Source organism: Camelus ferus, chromosome 21 (genome assembly GCF_009834535.1).
Source record: "Camelus ferus isolate YT-003-E chromosome 21, BCGSAC_Cfer_1.0, whole genome shotgun sequence".
Classification (NCBI taxonomy): Eukaryota; Metazoa; Chordata; class Mammalia; order Artiodactyla; family Camelidae; genus Camelus; species Camelus ferus.
In genome coordinates this window covers 28,812,431-28,834,205 of record NC_045716.1, presented here as the reverse complement: position 1 = coordinate 28,834,205, position 21,775 = coordinate 28,812,431, and the positions used below count along the sequence as shown (strand labels likewise).

The 21,775-nt window shown below is 63.5% G+C and overlaps 1 protein-coding gene across 3 annotated transcripts in view; it reads right to left on the bottom strand.

Annotated features, from left to right (window-relative positions):
• Nucleotides 1–21,775, bottom strand: part of ZFPM1 (zinc finger protein, FOG family member 1) — a 65,244-nt gene that overhangs the window by 2,041 nt on the left and 41,428 nt on the right. For 2 of the 3 annotated variants that reach the window (XM_032464542.1, XM_032464544.1), the window contains exons 4-9: nt 14,919–15,052; nt 5,924–6,026; nt 3,873–4,082; nt 708–941; nt 337–432; nt 105–251 (exon numbers count right to left, since the gene is read on the bottom strand). In XM_032464542.1, the coding sequence (XP_032320433.1) occupies nt 105–251; nt 337–432; nt 708–941; nt 3,873–4,082; nt 5,924–6,026; nt 14,919–15,052 (924 nt within the window). The remainder of the gene's footprint in view (nt 1–104; nt 252–336; nt 433–707; nt 942–3,872; nt 4,083–5,923; nt 6,027–14,918; nt 15,053–21,775) is intronic. The other variant, XM_032464543.1, reaches the window with a different exon arrangement.

Sequence of the window (21,775 nt, the reverse complement as noted above, 5' to 3'; positions counted from 1 at the left end):
CTGGGCAAAGGCTGTGGCTGCCAAGGCCGAGACTGACACCAACCCCCTCTCACCGACAAGCCTGCCTCCCCCTCCCCGGTTCTCAGGGGGCCCCCGGGGCTCACCTGGGGGGAGCTTGGCAGTGGGGTGCCCGGCCCCTGGTGAGTAGATCTCAGCCTTAGAGCCCGGCTGGCAGACCATGTGGTTGGTCACCAGGTGGCTGTAGAGGATGTCCCTTGTGGTGGAGATGAAGCCACAGCTGTGACAGACCCCTGCAGGCAGGCTGTGGTATCAGGACCCTGGGTGGGTGGGCCCCAGAGACGCCCCCTGTCTGACCCCTTCCTGGCTCCCACCTACCGGTCAGTGTGTCTGTGTGCACCTTGAGGTGCCGCTCACAGTTGGCCTTGGTGGTGAAGGCAGATAGGCAGATGAGACACACGAAGGGGCGCTCTCCTGGAACACAGGGCCCGTTGAGGGGGTGGGTCCCAAGCCCAGCTGGCCGGGGACCGCAGCAGGCCATGCGGAGGGCCCTAAGCTCAGCCTCCTTGGCCCTTATTCCCAGGATCTGGCAGGGGCCCAGCCCCAAGCTGGCTGTCCAGGTGGTTGCAGATGGGCCAGGTGCCCTGGGCAGGTGGGAGGACCCCCTCCCAGCACATCCCCGGCTGGTGGGCGACCCCGGGACAGGTGTGTCGAGCCCACATGGTTTCGGTGGGGGTGTGGGGCCTCACCGCTGTGGCTACGCATGTGGATCTCCAGGGAGCTGGCGCTGGGACAGCTTTTGCGACATTGGGGGAAGGGGCAGATGCGCTCGTTGGGGTAAGTCTCCTTGGGCTTCTCGTCGGGGGCGGCTGTGGCGGGGGATCCGGAGCCCTGGCGGCTGGCACAGTAGTAGAGGAGGTGGGCTTGCAAGTTCCGCTCGCTCCGGTACCAGATGCCGCAGTCCTTGCAGGGGAAGACGTCTTCTATGGGGGCGAGAGGCAGGCATAGCCTGAAGGGAGCACCCTGGCAGCAGAGGGGCTGCCTACAACCCGGGGCAGGGCAGTGGGCCCCCTGCAACACGAGGGCTGTGTCTTCTCCCTTATCCCTGGATAGTCCTGCATTCCCTCTCTAGGATGCCAGGGGGACAGGTGGGTGGGGTCTGAGCAGCCCCTAGGATGGCCCCCATGCTGTCTCCCCACAGGCTTTGTGGGGTGCCCACAGAAGGACACACTAGTGGACGCCCAGGGGAACGAGGCTGGGGTCCATGTCGTGATTCTTTCTGACCGGGTCAGGGTGAGCATGTGCACGTGAAGGTGCACTGGCCGTGGGTGTGAGGGATGGCGTGGAGCTGGCTGCCCGTGGAGAAGACAAGCGTGTGCACACGGAACGGCATATGGGTGGCCAGGTGCACGGGTCCCCAAGTCCTGGGGCAGGAGGATAGGAGGTGAACGTGGCTCTGGGCAGGCAGAGGATGGAGAGCCTCCCTGAGCCCCCTTACGCCTGATGGCTCCTTGTGTTACTGATAAGGGTCAACATTTGCTGAATGGAGCACATTTGCCCAAGCGGGCTGCCTCTGACTTTTCAGTTTACAGGATTTCGGGTTGCGGGGTCAGATTTGCCAGCGGTGAGGATTTCTCTGATGGGGGAGCACTCGCCCTCTGGTTCTCAGCAGAAGGCTAAGGGATGCTCTGTTGTCTGCCCCTGCTCCGTGGGGCTGAACCCAGGGCCTGCGGAGGCCTCGCCCTGTGTCTTGACCTTGACGTGGACTTGAGGGGCCTGGGACTCCTTAATTGTGTTCTAACTTCTTCAGGTTCTCATCCCGCTGGTCCGCAGTTACTCAAGGGGTGGTCCTCCTCCACTGGGGGGCTGCCAGGTCTCCGGCTTCTGCCTCCTTCAAGGAGCCTAGTACCTGTCTGTCAGGTGAGGTGGCCACCCCTCACGCTCCTCTGCCTGCTGTTTTTCTGGCTCAGACCTCCCCCCTACTGTGTTGTTTACTTCTGGTTTTCAAGTTCCCTTTTATTTGAGGGCCTCGAGGCAGCTCTGTTCTCTACCAGCTGAGGCCTTGAGGTGGGATCTGGATCCCAGGGGCCAGTGGGGGGGTTTCTGTTCATAGCTGCAAGGTCAGCGCGGCAGCCAGCAGCACAGGGCGGGGCCCGGAGCCTCAGCTGCAGGCCTGAAACTTAAGATGCCACGGTCCCACCCGCCCTGAGCTGACAGCAGGCTGACCACTGGCTGGGGCCTGGGGTCCTGCACGGACGCCGTGAGGTTGGTATTACCTTTACTCCTTTCACGGGGAGAAAACTCAGGCCCAGAGTGGTGGAGTGTCAGGAGTTAACCTGGGTCTGATTAAGCTGATTAACTAAGCTTGAGGGTCTTAAGGCCCTTCTGGGCCACCAGTTGGGGCGGGCCCACGCGGGGATAGGGGTCAGTGTCAACAAGACGTCTAGCCCACGGGGACTTCTCAGGTGAAACGCTCTTGGGATGCTGTGGCTCCGAAGTCTCAGACAAAGGGGAGGGAACTTAAGGCCCGGTGAGGCTGCTGGGGCCGGGGCTCCCTGCAGCCCCCAGATGGGCGTGGGGGCAGCCACCACGGGTGGCCTGAGACACCCTTCTGTCTGCGCTTGTCCCCACCCCCTTCCATCTCAGCTGCAACTGTTTGGGTCATGGTAGTAGCCTCCATGCTGACCAGTCCAGGGGTCACATCTCTGCCCTTGGCGTCTACACAGCTGGGCTATGGCAGACTCCTCTCTCAACTCCCGGATCTGGTGTCCGCAGGTCCCGTCTCTCTGGGGGCCTTGTCCTGCCCAGAGCTGCCCTGGCTCTGACCGCACTCTGAGCCCCAGCACATGTCTCCAGTTGCCGCCTGGGCTCCGCTCTAGTGCCTGGCGGGCGTCTCAGGTCAGAAAGTCAGAGCAGGCTCTCCCTGACTCCCTGCCAGCGACAGGACGGACCAGTGTCCACCCGCACAGCTATGCCAAAGCTCTGGGCCTCGTGCTGCTGCCCCCGCCCCCCGGTGGAGCCCTGTTGGCTCCAGTGCCCCTCTGTCCTCTGCCTTGGTGCCCCCACCTGGTTCAAACCGTCATCACATTTGACTTGCTTCAAAAGGTCACTTTTTTTCCAATTTTGCAACCCTATGGTCACCACCTAGCAGCTGGGTGATACTAAAACTAAACTGGATCATACCCTTTGCTGCTTGAAAGCCCTTGGTGGGGTCATTTCTCTGAGAAGTCCCAGCCCTGGCTGGTCTGCTCTGGCCACAGTGACCACTGTGTAGGACCTGGCATGCAGATCTCAGCTGGCTGTCCTGTCCAGTGGCTTTCCTGAGCACCCGGCTGAAGTACCCCTGGCCACTGCCCACGGTGATGGATGGAGCCATACCTGCTCCTGCCTCTGCACCTCGGGGACCCAGGGCCTCACCACCTGGTTGAATATGGACATTACACAAGTGTTTGGGGAACAAGCGAGTTCTGTCTGATTCTCAGACCCGCCGAGGCTCCTTGTGAGTGAGCCCCCACCCCAGCTGTCCCCCCCACCCCTGGTGGCTTTGCCGCAGGGGCACTTGGCCCGTGCTTCACGCCTCATAGGTGGAGGTGGCACTGGTGTCTATTGCACGAGGGCAGGGCTGCCCTCGGGCGCCCCCATGGTGCACGTGTCAGACATCGAGATGAGAAACCTGCTTCCCGCCCTCCCCGGGAGGCACCGGGCAGCTGTGTGCTGGGCCTTCCCCTACGTCCTGCCCCGGCAGTGTGTGCAGACCGACCACATGGCCCCTCCTGGGGCCCCCACATCTCTGTTCAGGTCCCAGTGGTGACAGATCTCTGCAGATCCTGAGCTGGGTACCACCTGCAGCCCTGTGTCTGGGCTGTACTGGCCCCCCGGGAGTGGAGGTGGGGGAGACACGGCAGGTTACTCACTGTTGACGACCGCTGTGGCGAGGATGGACGCCATGCCGGCCTGCTGGGGCAGGAGCTGGATGTCGGTGTGGGAGGGGGCCGGGCCCTCGGGCTCCACGGGCTCCTTCTTCACAGGGTGGCTGGGGGCTCCGTGGGGCTCGGCCATGAGGCGCACACACAACTGTCCACCTGCTGGCACCGGCTTGGTGACCCTGCACCAGAGGGCTTCACCTGTGGCGTAAGGGCATCCATGATGGAACAGCCACTAGCACCAGCCACCACTGCCACTCATCTGCGAAGACCCCCTACCCAACCATCCACCTACCCTCCGGAACCCCTCCACACTGCCTCATCTTAGAGATAAGGGTTTTAAAGGCTGGCGTGAGGGACGGGCCAGGGAGAGGCCACACCTGGGTTTGCAGCTGTGGCCCGCTGGTTTCCATGGTGCACCCTGCGGCAACTAGGTGGTTCCCCAGGTCTGCCTGCCCTGCGCCCATCTGAGCAGTAGGGCCCTTTTCCAGGAGAGGGGCTGCAGAGTGGCTAGGGAGGGCCTAGTAGCCACTCGCCTGGCCTTAGAAGGGCCTCCCCACTCCTTGCATCTCAGCTGGCGTGGCTGTTCCCAAGGCGGCCTGCAGAGGGCAGCCTTGGCCAACAGGACCCAGGCTGAACTGCCCACAGGTCCGTCCACCTTCCAGTGTCCGGCACCGAGGCTGCCAGGATACTTCCCCGAGAGGTGCAGGCCTCGCCTGGGCACTGCAGGGACCCTCGTCCTGCCTGGTTAGGTGAGCCTTCACTGACCAGGCCAGAACACTGACTGGGCCACGTCCCAACCAGGTGGACAGACCCCCCAGCTGATGACCTGCTGCCAACGCCAGGCCCTGCAGTACCTTCTGGCTGCTCTCCGGGTCCTTAGAGCACCCCTCGGTGGGGAGGAGGGGCCGGGGTTCTCTCCCCTACGGAGGGAGAGACAGGCACGTGGGCGCCATGCTGGCCCAGGCCTCTGGGGGCGATGGCAGGGCAGGTGGGAAGCCTGGGTCCTGGCTGTGCACCTGCAGCGTGCCAGGATGTAGGCCCCCAGATGGGAGGGGCGGGTGTTGGAGCAGCAGCCTAGCTTGGCTCCCTCCCACCCTAGTGGCCTTTGGCTTTGTCCCAAAACAAGAACGCCCCAGGACACTTGGCCCAATGTGCTTGCGAGGAGATGGTGAGGGTGGTGCCCCTAGAACATCCCCTGAAAGTGGAGCCCCCACAGGGGAGTGAGGAGGACTTCCTGTGGGCAGTGGGCGCACGGCCCTCCCAGGTGCCCACACTGCAGCGCATGCCCCTTGCTTGGCTGTAGAAGCTATCATGTCTGTCTACATCCTCCCCTGGGCCCTGAGCCTCCTTGTCTGTAGTTGGGGGGTCCCTGCAGCCCTGACACCCTGGTCCTCACACGCTGGGAAGGCCATGCTGTGATTTCCTCAGGAGTCAAACCACCGGGGCCGGCAGGACCTCGGTGTAGACACTGCCCCCGTCCCCATCTGTGTGGCTTAAGCTTTCAACTGAGGAGGTGAGGGGTGGTGAGGACCCCTCTGCTCTCCCTCCTCCCTCCTGGAAGGTGCAGGGATACAGTGGGGACGTGGGGACGTAGGGGCGGGAGGGCCCAGCTGAATGCCCTGGGTCTGACCAGCTCTTTCCTAGGCCTCATGAAACAGAGGCCCTGAAAGGTGCAGGGACCTGTCCTGGGCCCCATAGCCAGATTTGAACATGGCCCTCATGATCACTCCCTGAGGGGCCAGACTACACCCCCAGCCTAGCCCGCCAGACCCCACCAGCCTGGGTTCCTCGGTGCCCTGGGGAGTCTCCCAGACGCCCTGAGGGCAGACTGGCTTCCTGGGATGCCTGTCCCCCCTCCTGAGGGCAGATGTCCATCCAGCCCAAGACTGGCATTGATCAGGGCCCTGGGGGCATGCTGGCTATGGGAGCCAGCCCCTCAACTCAGCCCAGACAGGCCACTTTCTCTTTAAGGGCCACCCCAGGGAGAGCCAGCGCCCCCCACATTCCGGAAGGCTGCGAGGAAGCACCAGGATACCAACCCTTCCTGTGGATCTCTGAGTTGGCTTTGGCCTCTGTCAGGGCATGGGGCAGCTTCTTCAGCCAGCAGGCCTCGTCCTCCAGCAGCAGGGTCAGGGCTGGGCTCTGGGGGACAGGAGGGGGCAGTCAGCAAGGACTCAGTCGTGCCCTTGGAACACAGCAGGGAAGGGGGGGGTCCATGTGGGGGAAGCCTGAGGGTCTGCCTGGGGGGGTGGCCAGTCCGGGCTGCAGGCCTGAGTCTTGTCAGGTACTGTGCTGGCAACAGAAGCCAGGGTGTCTTCCACGGGTTAAGTGCTTGGTTCTCATGGAGCTTAAGGCCCAGAGAGGTCAAGCAGCTTGCCTGAGGTCACACAGCCAGTGAGCAGCAGAGGGGATTTGCACCCAGATCTCTCTTCGCTCCTTGCTGCCTCATCCCTGGTGGGCCGCTCGGTGCTGTGGTGCAGCCCATGGGGTGCCCGGACCTGGGCAGGGCACAGGCTCCTCCCACACACACCCCCCAGAGGCCCCCAGAATGAACTCTGAGGGCTGCAGCCAGGATCAGCCCAGATGGGTACTTGCATGTCCTCCCCAACAGTGCGGCCCCTCTCCCTGCTGCAGGTCCCCCTTTGTCCAGTGCATCCTGGGGCTGGCGCACCTCAAGGAACACCTGCCTGGGCCCAGCAGTCCTCTGAGGTCCCCAGAATCAGCATCTGGTCTCCCTGTGACTCCAAGACCCATGTTTGCATGCAGGGTCAGCCCCTCACCCACCTGCCTCACTGGTGGCCTGGAAAGTGGGCAGTGTCCTCCCATCTCACAGGTGAGGAGGCTGAGGGGAGAGGGGCAGCTCCCTTGGGGTTGCTGGAAGACCGTGGAGGGCGGTGGCCTGATTTCCGGATCCCTGGCCCCCACCAGGCAGCAGAGGAAATACGCCCCCTGTCCCAACATAGCCTGGTGCTGGGAGGGGGCCAGCCCTTGTCACATCAAGGGGACGAGGCACAGAGCCTGGCCCTGTGTGGCCCCAGGAGTTTGGGGTGACCACTGCCACCCCTCAGGCCCAGCCCCAGGGATTGATGGGTTCTGGATGGCGCCTCTGCCTGGAGGTCCCCACCCTCAGCTGCTGGGCACTGTGGGAAGGCACAGTGCGTTCATGTCCGAGTATTTTCTTTGTTTTAGGTAAATAAATGCCTTTTACTCAAACCTTGTTTATCAGGACCTCTAACGGAAGAACCAGGGTCACTTGGGGTCACCTGGGGGGGGGCGAGAGTTGTGCACCCCAGGGACACACGTGGCAGTCAGCCAGGATGCTACCATGGTGGGTCGGCGGGGGCAGGCAATATGTTTCAGGGCGCTCTCTGATGGGTTCTGGCCACCTCCCGACCCAGTCCAAGCCCATGGCGTTACTAGGTTTTGCCTGCAGGGAGCATGTGGGCTCCAGAGCTGGGCATCAGCTCCAGCCCAGGCTTGGCCTCCCTGACTGTGACTTTGGGTAGGGCACTGCCCCTTGACCTGCAGCGGCCTCAGTGCTCCCTGTGTCCTGTCCTCATCCCGTGGCAGACTGGGGCACCCTGGCCAGCGGACCAGCTGCACAGCTCAGTCACGGATTGGTCAAGTGAAGAACAGCCAGCCAGGGGGCCGTGGGAGCAGAGCCCTGTGGTGCCAGCACCGTGCCTGCCTCCCTGCCCTCCGCATCTCTGCACACAGTGATGCCCCAAGCCCGTGTGCTCCCTCGAATGTCCTGGAGCTGCCACTTGCTCCTGGGGGAGGTCGTGTCCCTCTCTGTGACTCAGTTTCCCCCAGGGCACTGAGAGGTAGCAATCTGGGTGAAGCCGTGCCTTTGATCTGTGCCCACCTGGCACATGACCTGCACAAGAGAAACACGAGTCTCGTCCCCTCGCTTCTCCACTCCCTTTGGCCGGCAGAAAACAGAGGGCAGTGGCTGCGTCTTTGGGCCCAGGAGGCTGGTGTCCACTGGGGCACCAGGCCAGCCATCGCCAGATGTCCACTTGGGACAAGCGTCTCCACCAAGGAGGCTGCACGGGGCAGGCTGGTGGCTGGTGGCACCTGCTTTCACAGACAGCTGGCGATTCTGACAGCTGCAGAGCTGGGGGTCCTCACCAGCTGGGGACAGGCTGGGGGCCAAAGTGGAACCAACAAGGCTGGTGCAGCAGCCAGTGACCGGTGGCTCCCCCAACCTGGCTGGCCGGGGCAGCCGACCAGCAGCTCTCAGCCAGGCAGAGGCGGGGGCCTCCCCGAGTCCCTAATGAATATTAATGAGCGGAGGAGAGAGAAAAAAATTAATCTGCCTGATTCTCCGATGGGTGCTGCGGTAACGATATGAAATCTAATTATTCGTCCCAATATTTCTAAACCCTCAAACCGAGACTGACAGCCTCCCGGTCGGTTTAATGCTTATCACTCCCGGGAGCGGCCTGTTCGTGGTGTGATAAAAGCGCCCGCGCACAGCTCTGCTGACGCTGCAGAACCCCTCGTCTCCGCACACGCCCGCCCGAGTGCAGGGGAGATGGCCGGCCGCGCTCCCCCGGCCCTGTGCCTCCTGCCGGGAGCGGCGGCCTGTTGCCGGGGGGCTGCCCCGGGCGGGCTGGGTGCCTGTGAGGACAGCCGAGGAGGAGGGGACGTGGGGACCTGGGGGAGCTTGCACCCTGCACCCCGGGCGGGGAACAGGAGATCCAGGCTTCGACCCCTTAGCCCTTCACCCTCGTTCCCTCAGCCCTGAACACTGGGAGGGGCCTCCCCCTCCCACTTAAATGGGGAAGGCTGAGACCACCATCTCCAGCCTCCCAACCTGCGCTTGGCTCTAGGGGTGCAGGGGCCAGCACCCCACAGGGAGGGGAGCCGGCCCCGCCCAGCCTGCCGCTGCCCTGTCCCCGGGGCGCAGCGTGCACAAGCCAGCTCTGGTCCTGGGCAGCTGGACCGCAACGCGCGGGGCTGCTGCAGCCCACCCCCTGCCCCAGGAGCCTGCCTGGGGACCGAGGGCAGATTTCAAACTCTACTCTCCTGGTGGAGAGGCTGCCAAGTTATTTACTTTCTCCCCTGCCCAGCCCTAGTACCGAGCAGCCCTGGAACAGAAGCCCTGTTCTCTGGTGTTGAAGGCGCCAGGCCACGGTGGGCCCCCTTCCCGGCTCTGCCATGGGCAGCGGGGTGCGAGCCTGGCCCTTCTGCCGAAACTATTAAAGATGTGTGGCCGCCAGGCACCTTCCCTCCATGGTGCCCCCAGGCTCACTGCTGGTCTGGGTCCAGCTTGCCCTGGACAGGCCATGTCCAGGCTTGGTAAGAAACTCGGCTGCCTGCCTGGCCTGCAGCGCTCGGGGTCGCCGTCCCTCCCTCCTGACTGCAGGCAGCCCCACCCAGCCCCCGGGGTAGCAGGCGGGCACTTTAAATTCTCTGGGTGCATCTGAGAACCCTTGTTGTTCGCCAACAAAGAGGTCAGTGTCTGGATTCTGTGCCTGCCGATAACCATCAGAAACCCTATCTCCGCCGCATCCGCTGTGACAGCCGCATCTGAGGCTGTTCTCAAACTCCGTTGTGCGTTGCTCGAAGCAGTGTCGCAGGGAGAGGGTGGCCCAGGGAGCCAGACAGCCCTGCAGAAGCCCTCCCCCAGGTCACTGCAGGCACGTCCACCAGAGGTCAGGACTGGGGCTGGGGTGGGCTCTGATCCGGGCCACACCCATCTGTCCGTCAGCCCATCCTGAGAAGCCCCCACCTGCCTCCCACTGACCATCGCGGGAGACAACCACCCCCACCCCGTCTCCCCCAGACCCTGTGAAGAACCCATTTCCCAGGCAAGGAGACTGAGGCCCACAGAGGTGGTGACACCCAAGGCCACCGGAAGCGGCTGCATGCCCACAGGCCCAGAAGCCAGGCCTGAGAGACCTTTGCTGCATCTCTGCAGACTCCCTGTTCCCTCCATCCACTCATTCATGCATTCATCCCCTCCCTCATTTGGTGAACAGCCCCGAGGGCCTGCTGTGGGCCAGCTGCGGGGGCAGTGTGAACAGAACGTGGGCAGAGCTGTGTGGATGGCGGGGCGTGAGGACACCTGGGGAGGACGTGGCCCCAGCCCCTTTCCCTCGGCTCAAAGCAGGGGCCACCGAAGGATGGGCCTCCTCAGTTCTCAGCTGGGGTCTTTCTGGAGTAGACTCCGGGACCCCAAGAGGCCAGTCTGAGTTGACGCTGTGGCCAGAGCCCCTCCACACCCGCAGGGCCTCCCCAATCCTGCGGCACCCCAGCCCCACCGGCTGCAGGCAGGAGACAGGTGTGGACAGGAAGGGGGCCAGGGATCCAGGGAGGCCAGTGGCGGGTCTCCTGTCTGGGGCTTGTCCCCAGGAGGGAGTCCACCTCTCAGAGAGCCCCACGCTACCCTCTTCCTGGCCGTGGGGCTCCAGCCAAGCCCAGACCTGACCATCCCCCAGGGACTGACCTTGGCTGGGCCTGGCCCTACACCTGTTAGCTCTGCAGAGCGGGCTGAACACGGCCCACAAAGATGTGTCCACCTGGAGCCTGGGAACGTGACCGTGTTTGCAAAAAGTCTTTGCAGGTGTGATTAAATGAAGGCTAAGCCAGGTGAAACCACCCCGGGTGGCCAGGTGGGCGCTGAATCCAATGACAAGTGTCCTGAGAGGAGGGGGAACACAGGCAGAGGCTGGGGCTGATTCGTCTCCAAGCCAAGGAGCCCCAAGGATCACCAGGGCCCAGAAGCCGGACACAGGCCTGGAACGCACTGTCTCCTCGGAGACCCCAGGAGGAGCCACTCTGCCAACACCAGGACCAGGAGAATGTGACTGCGTCAGATGCCCACGTGGGGTCCTCTGTGTCAGCAGCCATACGTGCTGGCCCTCTCTGCCTCAGTTTCCCCATCTGTGTAATGGGGCAGTCGGAACAGCCCCTCACAGCCAAGGAGGGTCAACAGAGTGTCAGTGTGCAGCTCTAGCCCAGGGCCCACTGGGGAAAGACTGCTGTGGTCCTTGGGACAGTTGGTCTGGGCCAGGCCACACCCCAGTTATGTGGGAGGGGAGGGGGCACAGCTGCAGGGCCTTGCCCGTGGGGCCATGGGACCCAGTGGGCTGCTGGGTCCCCTGGGTGGGGGACATGGGCTGCGAGAGGCTCCTGAGGGCTGGCAGAGCCGGTGAGCAAGGAGGCAGGGGCACGGGCAGGACTGACCGGCAGACCTGGTCCAGGGCCGGTGCCCAGGCCTGACGGCACTGTCAGGGCACATCCACACGTGCTGGGCAGGAACACCGAGGCTGGACGGCTACGGCCAGCAGCAGGCACCCTGGCACATGGGGAGCAGGACCCCCCGACGTGGGACGCACAAACGTCCCAGCAGGCGAGAGAAGCAGGACGCAGAGGGCTCACAGTGCCACCCCGTCCCATCTGGAGAAGGAGGGCCCGCAGCACCTATCCTGGGCCGGGTGTCTCTGCTGCCCTCTGGCCAGGGCTCAGCCTGCCATGAGGTTTGGCTCCACCAGGCAATGATCGCGGACACCAGCCTTTGGGGCATCCCGCTTGGAGGGCCTCTCAGAGCCCCTGGTGCCCAGGAGGGGGCTGGGGAGGCCCACCAAAGCCCCTCCCGCCATGCTGAGCCCTGGGCGAAGGCTCACCTGAGGCCCCACGTCGGCCTCCCAGGCAGGGGTGTGCCAGCCAGGGGTCCCTCCCAGCTCTCACTGCTGTCACAGCGGCCTCGTGGCTAAAGGGTGAGCCACAGGGGACGACAGGACAGCCAGGTGGAACAAGGCTGGGGGGCCCGTTTGCTCACTTGCTCACTCATTGGCTCATTTGTCCGCCCACCCGTCCATCACACATCCGCTCCCTGCCCCCGACATCCACCCTGAGCACTTCTCTTGTATCTGAGCACAAGGTTTAGAGCTGGCTGGGTTTCCGGCAGTGGAGGCCACAGCTGGATCCAGGGCGGGGGTCCTGCCCCAGGTCACAGCACACTGGTGCCAGAACCCACTCTCAGCCCTCGGCCAGGCTCTGTGCACTGTGTCCGTCCAGCATGTGTGGGGACTGTGGGGGGAGCCGCCCTGTCCCCCTCTGGCCTGCAAGTGGCCTGGGCCTGAGGGGACCAGTGGAGAAGGGTCACCAGGCCCCATGGGCGCCCCCCACTTCCCCCTCCAAGCAGCAGAGACAGGCGGCCTGGGGGTGGGCGCAGGACGACTTGGGGCGGGGTGAGTGGGGGGCGCCAGAACCCACCCGCTGGGCTTCATAAGGGCCTGCTGAAACGTTAGCAAAAATATTTAGACAATAAATGAAGTATCGGGAAAGCAGGCATATCTTTAAGAAATCAATCATCTTGTACGTGTGTCTGGACACTTGGCGCCAAGGCGGAGATAGCGCCTGCTGGGGAGATAAGGGTTAATCAAGGATTTAATTCTGTGCAGATAAAGCCGCAGGGAAGAGCAGGCAGGCCCCTTCCTCCTTGGCTCCTATGCACACGCCTCAGAGGCCGGCTTCTCTGGCCCCAGCTCCCTCGGACGCTATCTCTCTGCCTGGAGAGGGTTTCCAGCCTCATGCAAGTCTCCCCAGGCTGACCTGCTCCCCAGGCCCCATGAAGACAAAACCTCCAGAGAGGAGGCTGCAGGCGGGAGGGGAGGCCCAGGCGGGGCCCAGGGGGGCCACGGCGGGCGTCCTGGGACTGGCGCGGGTGTCTCTGGCCCCCCAGCCCAGCCCTGCAGGGGTCTCTAGGGCTGGGCAGACACAAGGGCCAATTCTCCCTCTGCCATTTGATCCCAGTGACTTCAGCAAGTCACCAAACCTCTTGGAACCTCAGTTTCCTCATTTGTAAAGTGGGAACAGTGGTGCCTGCCTCATGGGGGTGGGGTGGAGAAGACAGGGCCAGGTGTGAGGATGTGTGCACGGCAGTGTGTGTGGAGTGAGTCTGGAACACACTCCTGTCCGTCTCAGAAGGGGCCGATTGTCCCCAAGGAGGGAGCAGAGGTGAGAGGTGCAGGCCTCACTCAGAACACGCCGAAGTTCCCAGTCCCTGACCATCCTGCCTTTGTCCAGTTACTGCTTACGGTTTTCTTGACACTCTGGGGGTTCAGGGAGGAGCCACCGAGCTCCTATTAACTGCCCCACAACAGCCTGACTGCTGGTTGCATATCTCCAGTGACGGGGAGCTCACTGCCTACAGAGACTGCTCTCAACACCACAGCCTCCCGAAATCTCACTCCTTCCACAGAGCTGAAACCCCTGGGGTTTCCGCTGTTTCCTCCCCTCTTGGAGCCACGGGACAAGAGGGTCACCCCTCCCACAGGGCTGCTGGCTACACTGCCCACCGGCCAGGCCCTGTGGCAAGCACCAGTGCGGGTCACTGCATTTAATCCGCCCGTCTGCCCTGGGCCACCAGCTTCCCCACTTCACAGACAAGCTGCAGCTCTGCCCACCCTCTCCTCTGCGGGGAGAGTGGAGGGTCTGCAAGCTCAGGCCTCAAGGGCCCTTGAGGGCTTCCTGGGACCCCTGAGTTCCCAAAGGCTGAGGAGACAGAAGCTTGGAGAGGTGGGGCCTGCCTGGGGGCACACAGCAAAATAGCCACAAGGCAGGAGACCCAGGAATCTGGACCCGGCGCCGCAGGGACAGCCTGGCTAGAAGGTGGGTGCCCTCGGAGACTCCCACCGACTTATGAGTGGTCTGGGCAAGCGCCTGCCCCTCTGAGCCTGGCCACTTAGCTGTGACTGGTGCCTGGGTTGCACGTTCGGACACCTTCAACCTCCTGAGGCCCCAAGCCCCAGCTCCGAGATTCTGACTCAGCATGACCAACAGCCTAGGTTTTAGTGCACACAGGAGTGGGTGGGGGCTGGGAGCAGCAGTCTGAGGGTCTGCAGCTGGGGATTCTGCCCACGGCTCCCCACCAGCCCCATGGACACTGCTGCAGGCTGAGCTCCGGGGGCCTCGGTTTCCTCGGCTGAGTGATGGGGGCTCTGACTGCCAGGTTGGAGCTGGTTAGAGATGTCAGGGCAGCACTTGGCCTCCAGGTGCAGGGGAGCCCTGCCGTCACAGCCCTGCCCCTGCCACTGAAGGCCAACCACAGGCCCACGAGACCTAGCACCATGGGCCGCCTGCCAGCAGTTCGTACCCTAGATCCGGCCACATCTGAATGCCACATCAGAAATCAAAAGGCATGGTGAAGGGCGCCCCCTGGATGTTCGTCACGCACGGCTCCTCCCCGCTCCCAGCACAGCGCAGGTGCCCGCTGCACTGCCCCACAGTTTGCTTCCCATACATTGATGCCTTTCTTGACTGAAACGTTTTCTAGAAGGAGCCTTGACACCCCTGAAAGAGGACGCAGGAACTGCCTGCCACAGAGGGCAGCTCAGAAGTAGCCTGGGGGGGACTGGCATGTGCCGGCGGTGCTCAGATGCCAATGGCGCCCTCTCGCTGTCATCAGGAGGACCCACAGGCACAGAGACGGAACGGATCTCACCTTCTGTTGCAGCTGCCCCCAAGCACCCAGAAAACCACCTTGCTTACCACCAGGGGTGGCCCCCCCCGTGAAGTCCAGTGCCAAGGGGCAGTCCCTGCCTGCCTCCCGCGCCACAGGCCAGGTCCAGCCCCCTCACCCCGGGCTCCTTATTTCCTCCCCTTGATTGAGTTTTTCCTTCTCTGCCCCACCAACTTCTACTCAACCATAAGGGCCTGTTTAAAAAACCCCTTCTTCCAGGGAGCCCTCCCTGCATCACGTTCAGGTCCCGTAGGCCCCACATCATCTCCTCCAGGCAGCCCTCCCTGTGTTACCCTGAGGTCCCATAGGCCGCACGTCGCCACCTCCAGACAGCTCTCCCCATGCTCTCAGGCAGTTAACTCCTCCCGGCCCTCCTGGCACCAACACCTCATGCCCACATCTCCTGACACATTTCACATGGACGGGCAGGAGCTCCTGGGCTGGAGTCCAACCCGGACTTGGCTCAAGGGAGATGAAGGGGCCTGTGTCCTCGGCTGGACACTGTCCTGGCCACTGCCCTGCGGCTGGTAGACTGACTGGCTGGGATCGGGGCTCCTTACCAGTTCTGCCTGCCTGGGGGACGAGGCTCTGGTCTGGATGCTCCCACAGAATGGGCCCCAGGACAGGCCCTCGGCGAGGCTGCATCGAGCCTGCACGCATGTCTGTCCGTCCTGCAGCACCAGCTCCAGCTCGTCTGTGGGGAGAGACGTCAGAGGTGTGAGGAATGCCTGGCTGCTCAGGTCCGGTCCAGCCCTGCAGCCCTGTCCCCCTGGGAGCAGTCAGGGCTGAGGGCAGAGGAGGGAGGGCAGGAGGGAGGGAGCGCCTGGACCCAGGTTATGGGGATGGCGGCTGGTGCGGGGTCTGGGGACCAGGCCAGCCCCTGCAGTGGGACTTTTTCTGGGGGAGGACAGGCTGCAGACGCAGGACAGCGTGGGGCTGCAGCTGGAGCAGAGCAGGTGGGCGCGCACCTCAGGGGCCAAGGCTGCTCTGCTGGAACACGTGTGTCTCGTGCAGCCCAGGGTGCACAAATGGGGCCAGGTCACCCTGCTGCTTACGTCAGTGGGGGGCACAGAGCAGAGGACAAGGACATCGACGAGACCTGCCTCCCATCCCCCACCCCCAGTCCTCCCAGCCCCTTCCCGTTGGCTTGGGCCGCAAGTCTGCAGCAAGCCTGGGCAGGCAGCCGGGCCTCGGTTTGCCGGTCTACAAGATGGGGACCCCACACGCCCTACTTCTGGGGCTGGTGTGAGGATTGAACGAGTTTATCCCCCTAGCATCTCAGCACAGCACCTAGCAGAGGGGACCAGGCCCAGAGCCACGCTCCCCCGACAAGGCCCTCAGGACAGCCAGCCTGCGCCTGGGCAGCTCTGAAGTCAGCCCTGTTCTCTCCCTGCAGATCAGCAGGGCCCCAGCATGCAGGCCCCCCCTCCAGGCCCTCCACGTGCTCCTGGGGAATGTGTGGACCTGGCTCCAGCTGAGGCCAGCCGCCGCCTGTCTGTGTGGCCTGTCGCCCCGCTGAGGGTGTAGGGCTGTCCAGGGGGCACAGCTGCCTTGCTGTGGGCGGGGCCGGGCTCCCAGGTGCCGGCGGCCTGGCTGGGGTAGCGGCATCTGTGGCAGGCCACGCGCAGGACTCTGCCGCGTTTCTGCGGACAGATGGGCCTCTACCGTGAGCCCCACCACTGCCTTTGCAGGGGGCAGGGCCGTGGGGTCAGACAGGGTCTGCAGTCGGGCCTCACTGAATGACCCACGTGATCTTGTGATGAAGGCTGAATGGTGGCCCCCAAAAGACACACTTGCCCAGAACCTGTGAATGTGCCCTTATTTGTAAAAAGGGTCTGTGCAGCTGGGGTTAATATGGGATCTCAAGATGAGTGTCTGGATTATCCGGTGCGCCCTGAAGCCAACGACAAATGTCCCCGTAAGAGACACAGTAAAGGTGGCCACGTGAAGGCAGAGGCAGAGACCTGGAGCGTCCAGAGGGAGTGCAGCTCTGCCCATACCCTGATTTGGGGCTTCTGGCTCCAGACCGTGGGAGAACAGACTTCTGATGCTTTAAGGCACCCAGGTCGTGCACATTTGCCCAGGCCGCCCTGGGAGACTCACACCTGGCAGGTTACCTGCCTCCTCGAGCCTCAGCCTCTTCATTGGACAAGGGGGTGATGGTGGCCATGCCCTCAGAGGGCGGTCCCTCCCCAGGCAGGCGGGGCCACCTTGTGCCCTGGGAGCCACCTGGGCCCACAGAGGCCTCACGTGGCCTGGCCTGGGCCCTGACTGAGCACTGCTGTGTTGGCCCCACTTCCTGGATCCCCAGTCAGGCAGGCTGTGGCCTTAATGGGCCCGATTATCAGATAACGGCCGGCCTAATGGTAGAGATAACGTGTAAATATGCCAGGAGGCCCAGCTAAAATGTCTAACTGCGTCCTTGTCTTCTCCAGGGCAGATAAGATGGCAGGGGACCAGGACGAGGCTAGGAGGCGGCACCCTTTCTCAGCCTCGCGGAGAGGCCCGCCCACACGGGGCTGTGTCTTCTGCCAGTGGAGCCAGGATGCCTGGGTCCCGGCCAGGACTCTGCCCACGGGCCAGCCCCTCCCCGGGCCCTGTAGGGTGCCCAGTGGGCACGCGGTCACCTGTTCCTGCTCAGACGGCCCTGTGACGCCCCCCCACCGACAGACGAGGAAGCCGTGGCCCCCAGAGGGCCTGCCGCTGGCAGCAGGGTGCCAGAATCTGAACCCAGGCCCCCTGGCTCCACACGCTGACCTGGGCTTCTGGCCCCTGGCATCCTGGGCGGGTCTGAGGCTCTGGTCCCCCAGCCGGCTTGCCCCAGGGGATGGGCATCTGTAGGGAGAGGCTTTCTAAAGGCAAGCTTGCTGGGCACTCATTTGCCTGTCCAGACGCCTGATGGGCCCACGCTGTTTCTGAGGCTGGCGAGGAGCCCACCATGGGCTGGGCTTCTGCCCCGCCCACCCCCTACCATTCTGCCAACTCCAAGCAGAGGGGTAAAGGCAGAATCATCCAGAATTCTAACGCCGTGCCCTGCCCCCATCTGGACACAGCTCCCTCTGAGCCTCATGGGAGGCCCTCACTTGGGCCTCAGAATTGGGGTGCCCACATGCCTCCCTGGGGCCACAGACAAGCCAGGGACAGGCCCTTTCCCTTCCAGTGCCTCGGGCCTGCTCCTGGTCTTGTCGGGCACGAGCCCCCACCAGGAGCCAGTGCTTTCCTTCGGGGGGCCAATGTCCGCCTTCCCCGAGGTGGGGGACTTGGAATTCTGTTCAGTCTTCCCAGACTGGGGGCCAGGGGATGCAGGCGGCTAGCCCAGGTCACTCTGTGGGCAGGAAGGGAAGTGGGTGCAGCCCAGGGCCCCCAGTCTGCCCCTGACTCGGTGCACCTGTGGGATCCCGAGGCCCCTCTCTCAGAGCCCTCACGGCCATGGAGGAAAGGGGCAGAGCCAGTGAGCACCCCCCAACCCCGCGCACCCACAGGCAAACCGCCATGTTCCCTAATCAGAACCCCAGGCTGGCGGCCTGGCCCCAGATAACAGTATGGCTGCCACTCCATCTTCTGGGTATCACGCACCACCAGAGACGGGACAGCTTCTGATAAAGGCAGCCGTTCTGCACAACTGGGGGCAGAACCCACCCATTGGGTTGCTGGGGGCTGCTCAAGGCCTGGGAAAGGCAGGGAGACCAGGGATCCAGGGGATGTGGGCTGGGACTGGGCACTGGCCATCATCAGAACCCACCCTCTGGTCCAGGGGAAGCCATCTCAGAGGGGCTGTGCATTGGAAAGGTGGCCCTCATGCAGGGCCACAGCAGGTGCCTGGCTTGGTGAGAACACGTCCGGATCTTAGCCGCAGCTCTCCTAGTGCCCTTGTGTGGTGTACAACCTGTGTAACTGTCCATGGTGGCTCTGGTGATGTTCCATATCCATCCAGCTCCCAGTTCCTGCCCAACCCCTTGCATAGTTAAGCAGGTGTTGAAGCCCAGTTAGCACCTATCCAGGGCTCTCTCCCAGTCAAAAGCAAGAATGTATCTAAAAACCAGGCTGGGGGTGGGCAGGGCCACCTACCCATGCAGATTGGGTATCTCATGAGGGCTCAGTTCAAAATTGAGAATGAATGAAAGTATGAATGGGCCAGGAAGGGGCTGGGGGCAGGAGACGCTGAGCTGGGGGCGGGAGCTGGCAAGGAGAGTGACAGACAGGAAGACGGCTATTTTTAAATAGCCTCAGAAAGAGCCGGAGGACCCAGACCGCAGTGGCCGTGGAGATGGTCAGCTCTCAGCCACATCGACAGGAAACCTGGGGCCCAGGGAGGCCCGGGAGTGCTCATGTCGCACTGCGAGCTGAGGCCAAAGGTGGGACCAGAACCCGGTCTCTGGACTCATGGCTCAGCCAGTCACAAAACCCCACGTGGGTGCCGAGGACAGAGATGAGAGAGGCACAGCCTCTGCCCTCAGGCGCAACCAGGAAGCATCAGTGTGGCAGCTCCCATGGTAGGCCAGTCGGTGACTTCCCAGTGGAGGCGGCCTCCACTCTGGCAGCCTCCGGTGACCCACGTCTCCGTCTCCTCCTCCAGCTCCAGAGAGGCCCCGGTTGCATCCTCCCTGCTCTGCCTCCCGTGGCCTCCGTGTCCGCAGGTGGAGAGTGCGAGGGGATGCCATTCACCCAGGGAACTCAGTACAAACACAATTCCTGGCCTCTGTCTACAGAGTCTTAGCCAATAGCTTGGCTTACTTTGCAGGGATTCCTCCCAGCCACACTGAAGTTACTCTGCCCAGCATACAGAGTGGGAGACGGGCTCAGAGAGGTTAAGCAATTGGCCCAGGTACACAGCTGGGAGGTGGGATTTGAACCAGAGCCCCAGAACGCTTGCGGCCAGGGCCTTGACACCCTTTCTGGGTCTTTCTGGACTGAGGCAGGAGGCGACAGAGACGAGAGGGTGGGGAGAGGCTGCTGGAGAGGAGGTGGAGGGCAGCGGGCGGCCAGCCCCTCTCCTGCTCTGTCCTCACGTTCCCATCTGCAGACCGGTCTCCTCTGGTAGAGAGGGCACCCCACGCAGCCAGGGTGGACCTCCCCACGGCGGTCAGGCTGTCACTGCGGGCACAGCACTGGGACAAGGACCAATTCATTCCGGCAAACACCCCCACACGTTATTTCCAGAACACGCGTGCCAGGATTCAGTCTCACCCCAAAGCATCTGCGAGGGTCCAGAGGAGAGGCTCATCCTTTGCATGTTTATATGATTTAAACCTCTGTTTAGGTCTCACAAGCCTCTGCTCGTGTCTGGGCGACAAGGGGGAGCAGGCAGGGCTGGCAAGAGCCACTCCTGGGAGCCCCACGGGGGGCGGCGGCGGGAGAGCTGAGGTCTGGGGTCGGCGGCGGGCGGTCCCGCCTCCACCCAGGGTGCGTGCCGGGCTAGGGGCTGTGAGGGCAGTGAGCGGGGCCACCCCTGCCCTCGGTCCCCGGTGTACCCAGACGCGAGGCCCTGCTGGGGCTGCACTGAGTCGCCCTGAGACTCAGCCTCGGCCCCAGCCCTGCCCCGGCCCTAGAGTGACCACCTTCAACCGCACGCATGACGAACAGCGAGGAGGCACTGCTCGGCCCGCCCCGTCCTGCCGCGGAGGCCCAGAGAGCTCAAGCGGCCTGCTCAAGGTGGCGCAGCAAGGGCTGCAGTCACCCTTTCAGACCTGAGCTCCTTCCTGACAGCAGGTCCGGGGCTCCAACCCAGACCATCTGGCCCCAGAGCCCACCGAGCCCAGCCAGTGCAGGCCTCAGTCCCCGCCGTGCAACGGCCCCCGGCAGGCTGGCTTGCGGCTCCGCCCCGAGGCAGCCCTGCTGGTTTGCGGGAGAGTCCCTGAGCTTGGGGCTGCCTCCTGCACCCTGCTGGCTGGCCCCTAGAAGGAGGGGCCAGCCTCCTTGCTAATGGCCAGTAGCCTTCAGCGTAAAAGGCCGGCCGCCCTGCGGTCCCTGCCTTGAACAGTGGGCTCGGGTTGGCAGGTGGGCGCTCACCTCAGGGTCCCTGCCAGCACCCACTTATCTAATCGGCCTCATCGCCCCCGCCCGGCCCCGCCCTGTGGCTCCCGGGGGCCAGCTGGCCCTGGCTTTGTCGGGAGCCAGCCCTATCTCATGGATCACACTGTTTGCCTTTGATAAAAGTCACAAAAAAGAGAGAGAAAAGGAGCGAGAGGGAGAAAGGAAACCCCCCCAACGGTGAGCAGGCCCCGCCCTGCAGGCTTCTAGAAGTTTCTGAGGGCCTGGGCCCAGACTGGGGCAGGCTGGGCGGCCGTGGGCCCGGAGAATGTGTGTGTCCAGCACGTCTGGCACCAACGTGGAAACCAGGCCAGAGAGGGCGAGTACCTCTCTCAAGGTCACCAGCAAATGGGGCAGGCCCTCTTTCCCCACCTACTCACACGCTCACTCAGTCCCTCCCACTCCAGACACACCTCACCGGCTCCCATGACCTGGAACCGAGGGTGGCCCCTTTCCCGCAGCCAGCTGGACTGCCCTGCAACTGAGCTGGCCCAGCCCTTCTAGAGGCCTGCACTGTGGGTGGGGGGGCTGCCAGGGGACGACGCTGAGCCCCCCGTTAGCCCGAAGCTCCAGGACCGGGCTGGTACTGGGTCATGTCCCTTCCTGTCTGTGGTTTCCTCTCATGTTAAGTGGGGATAGGTCAAGGTCAAATGACATAATGGGAGAAAGGCTGGAGGGCAGGCCCCGCACGATGAGTGCTCAGTGACCAGGGCAGCCAGCGGGGGTCCGGCTGGGCTGCAGCCCTGCGTGATCCTGGCCAGGCTCTCGGCCCTCCGGGCCTGGGGCTTTAGCCCTAAAACAGACATCACCAGTGCCCGCTTTCCGCGGTGACGGGGTTTCCTGCGGCCCAGGTGCGGCGCCACACGGCCAACGGTCCCAGCCTCCACGGCAAGTACCCAGTCCACAGCAGCGGGACGCGGCCGCAGCCACCATCAGCCGCCCACCTGGGTGGCTCTGGCCCCGGCACGCTGGGGCTTCTGCCACCTGTAGGCGGCGGAGACCTGATCATGTGGATACACCAAACAGGGGCCGCGGCAGGCACGGAAGCCACCTCCTAGATGGCTATTGTTGAGGTGAGAGTCGAGAGCCCACCCAGGTGGGGTGGGCACCACTGAGGCCTGGGGGACACCTCCCTTCTGCTCTGTGGCCACGGAGCCTCTGGGCCAGGAGGGAGGGTTTGTCTGCGTGAATGCCATGGCCCTGCTCATATGAGCTCGCTGAAGGGGGCACATCGGGCCTGGAGAGAAACAGCTGGGGACGGCAAGTTCCTATCAGCTTCTCGGAACATCCCCCCTCTGGGCCCCACCCTGCTGGCCCTGTTTTTGCTTCCTGTTTACAGATGTGTGACAAGGCCCGGGAACTGGGGACGGAGACCCGAGGCCTGGGG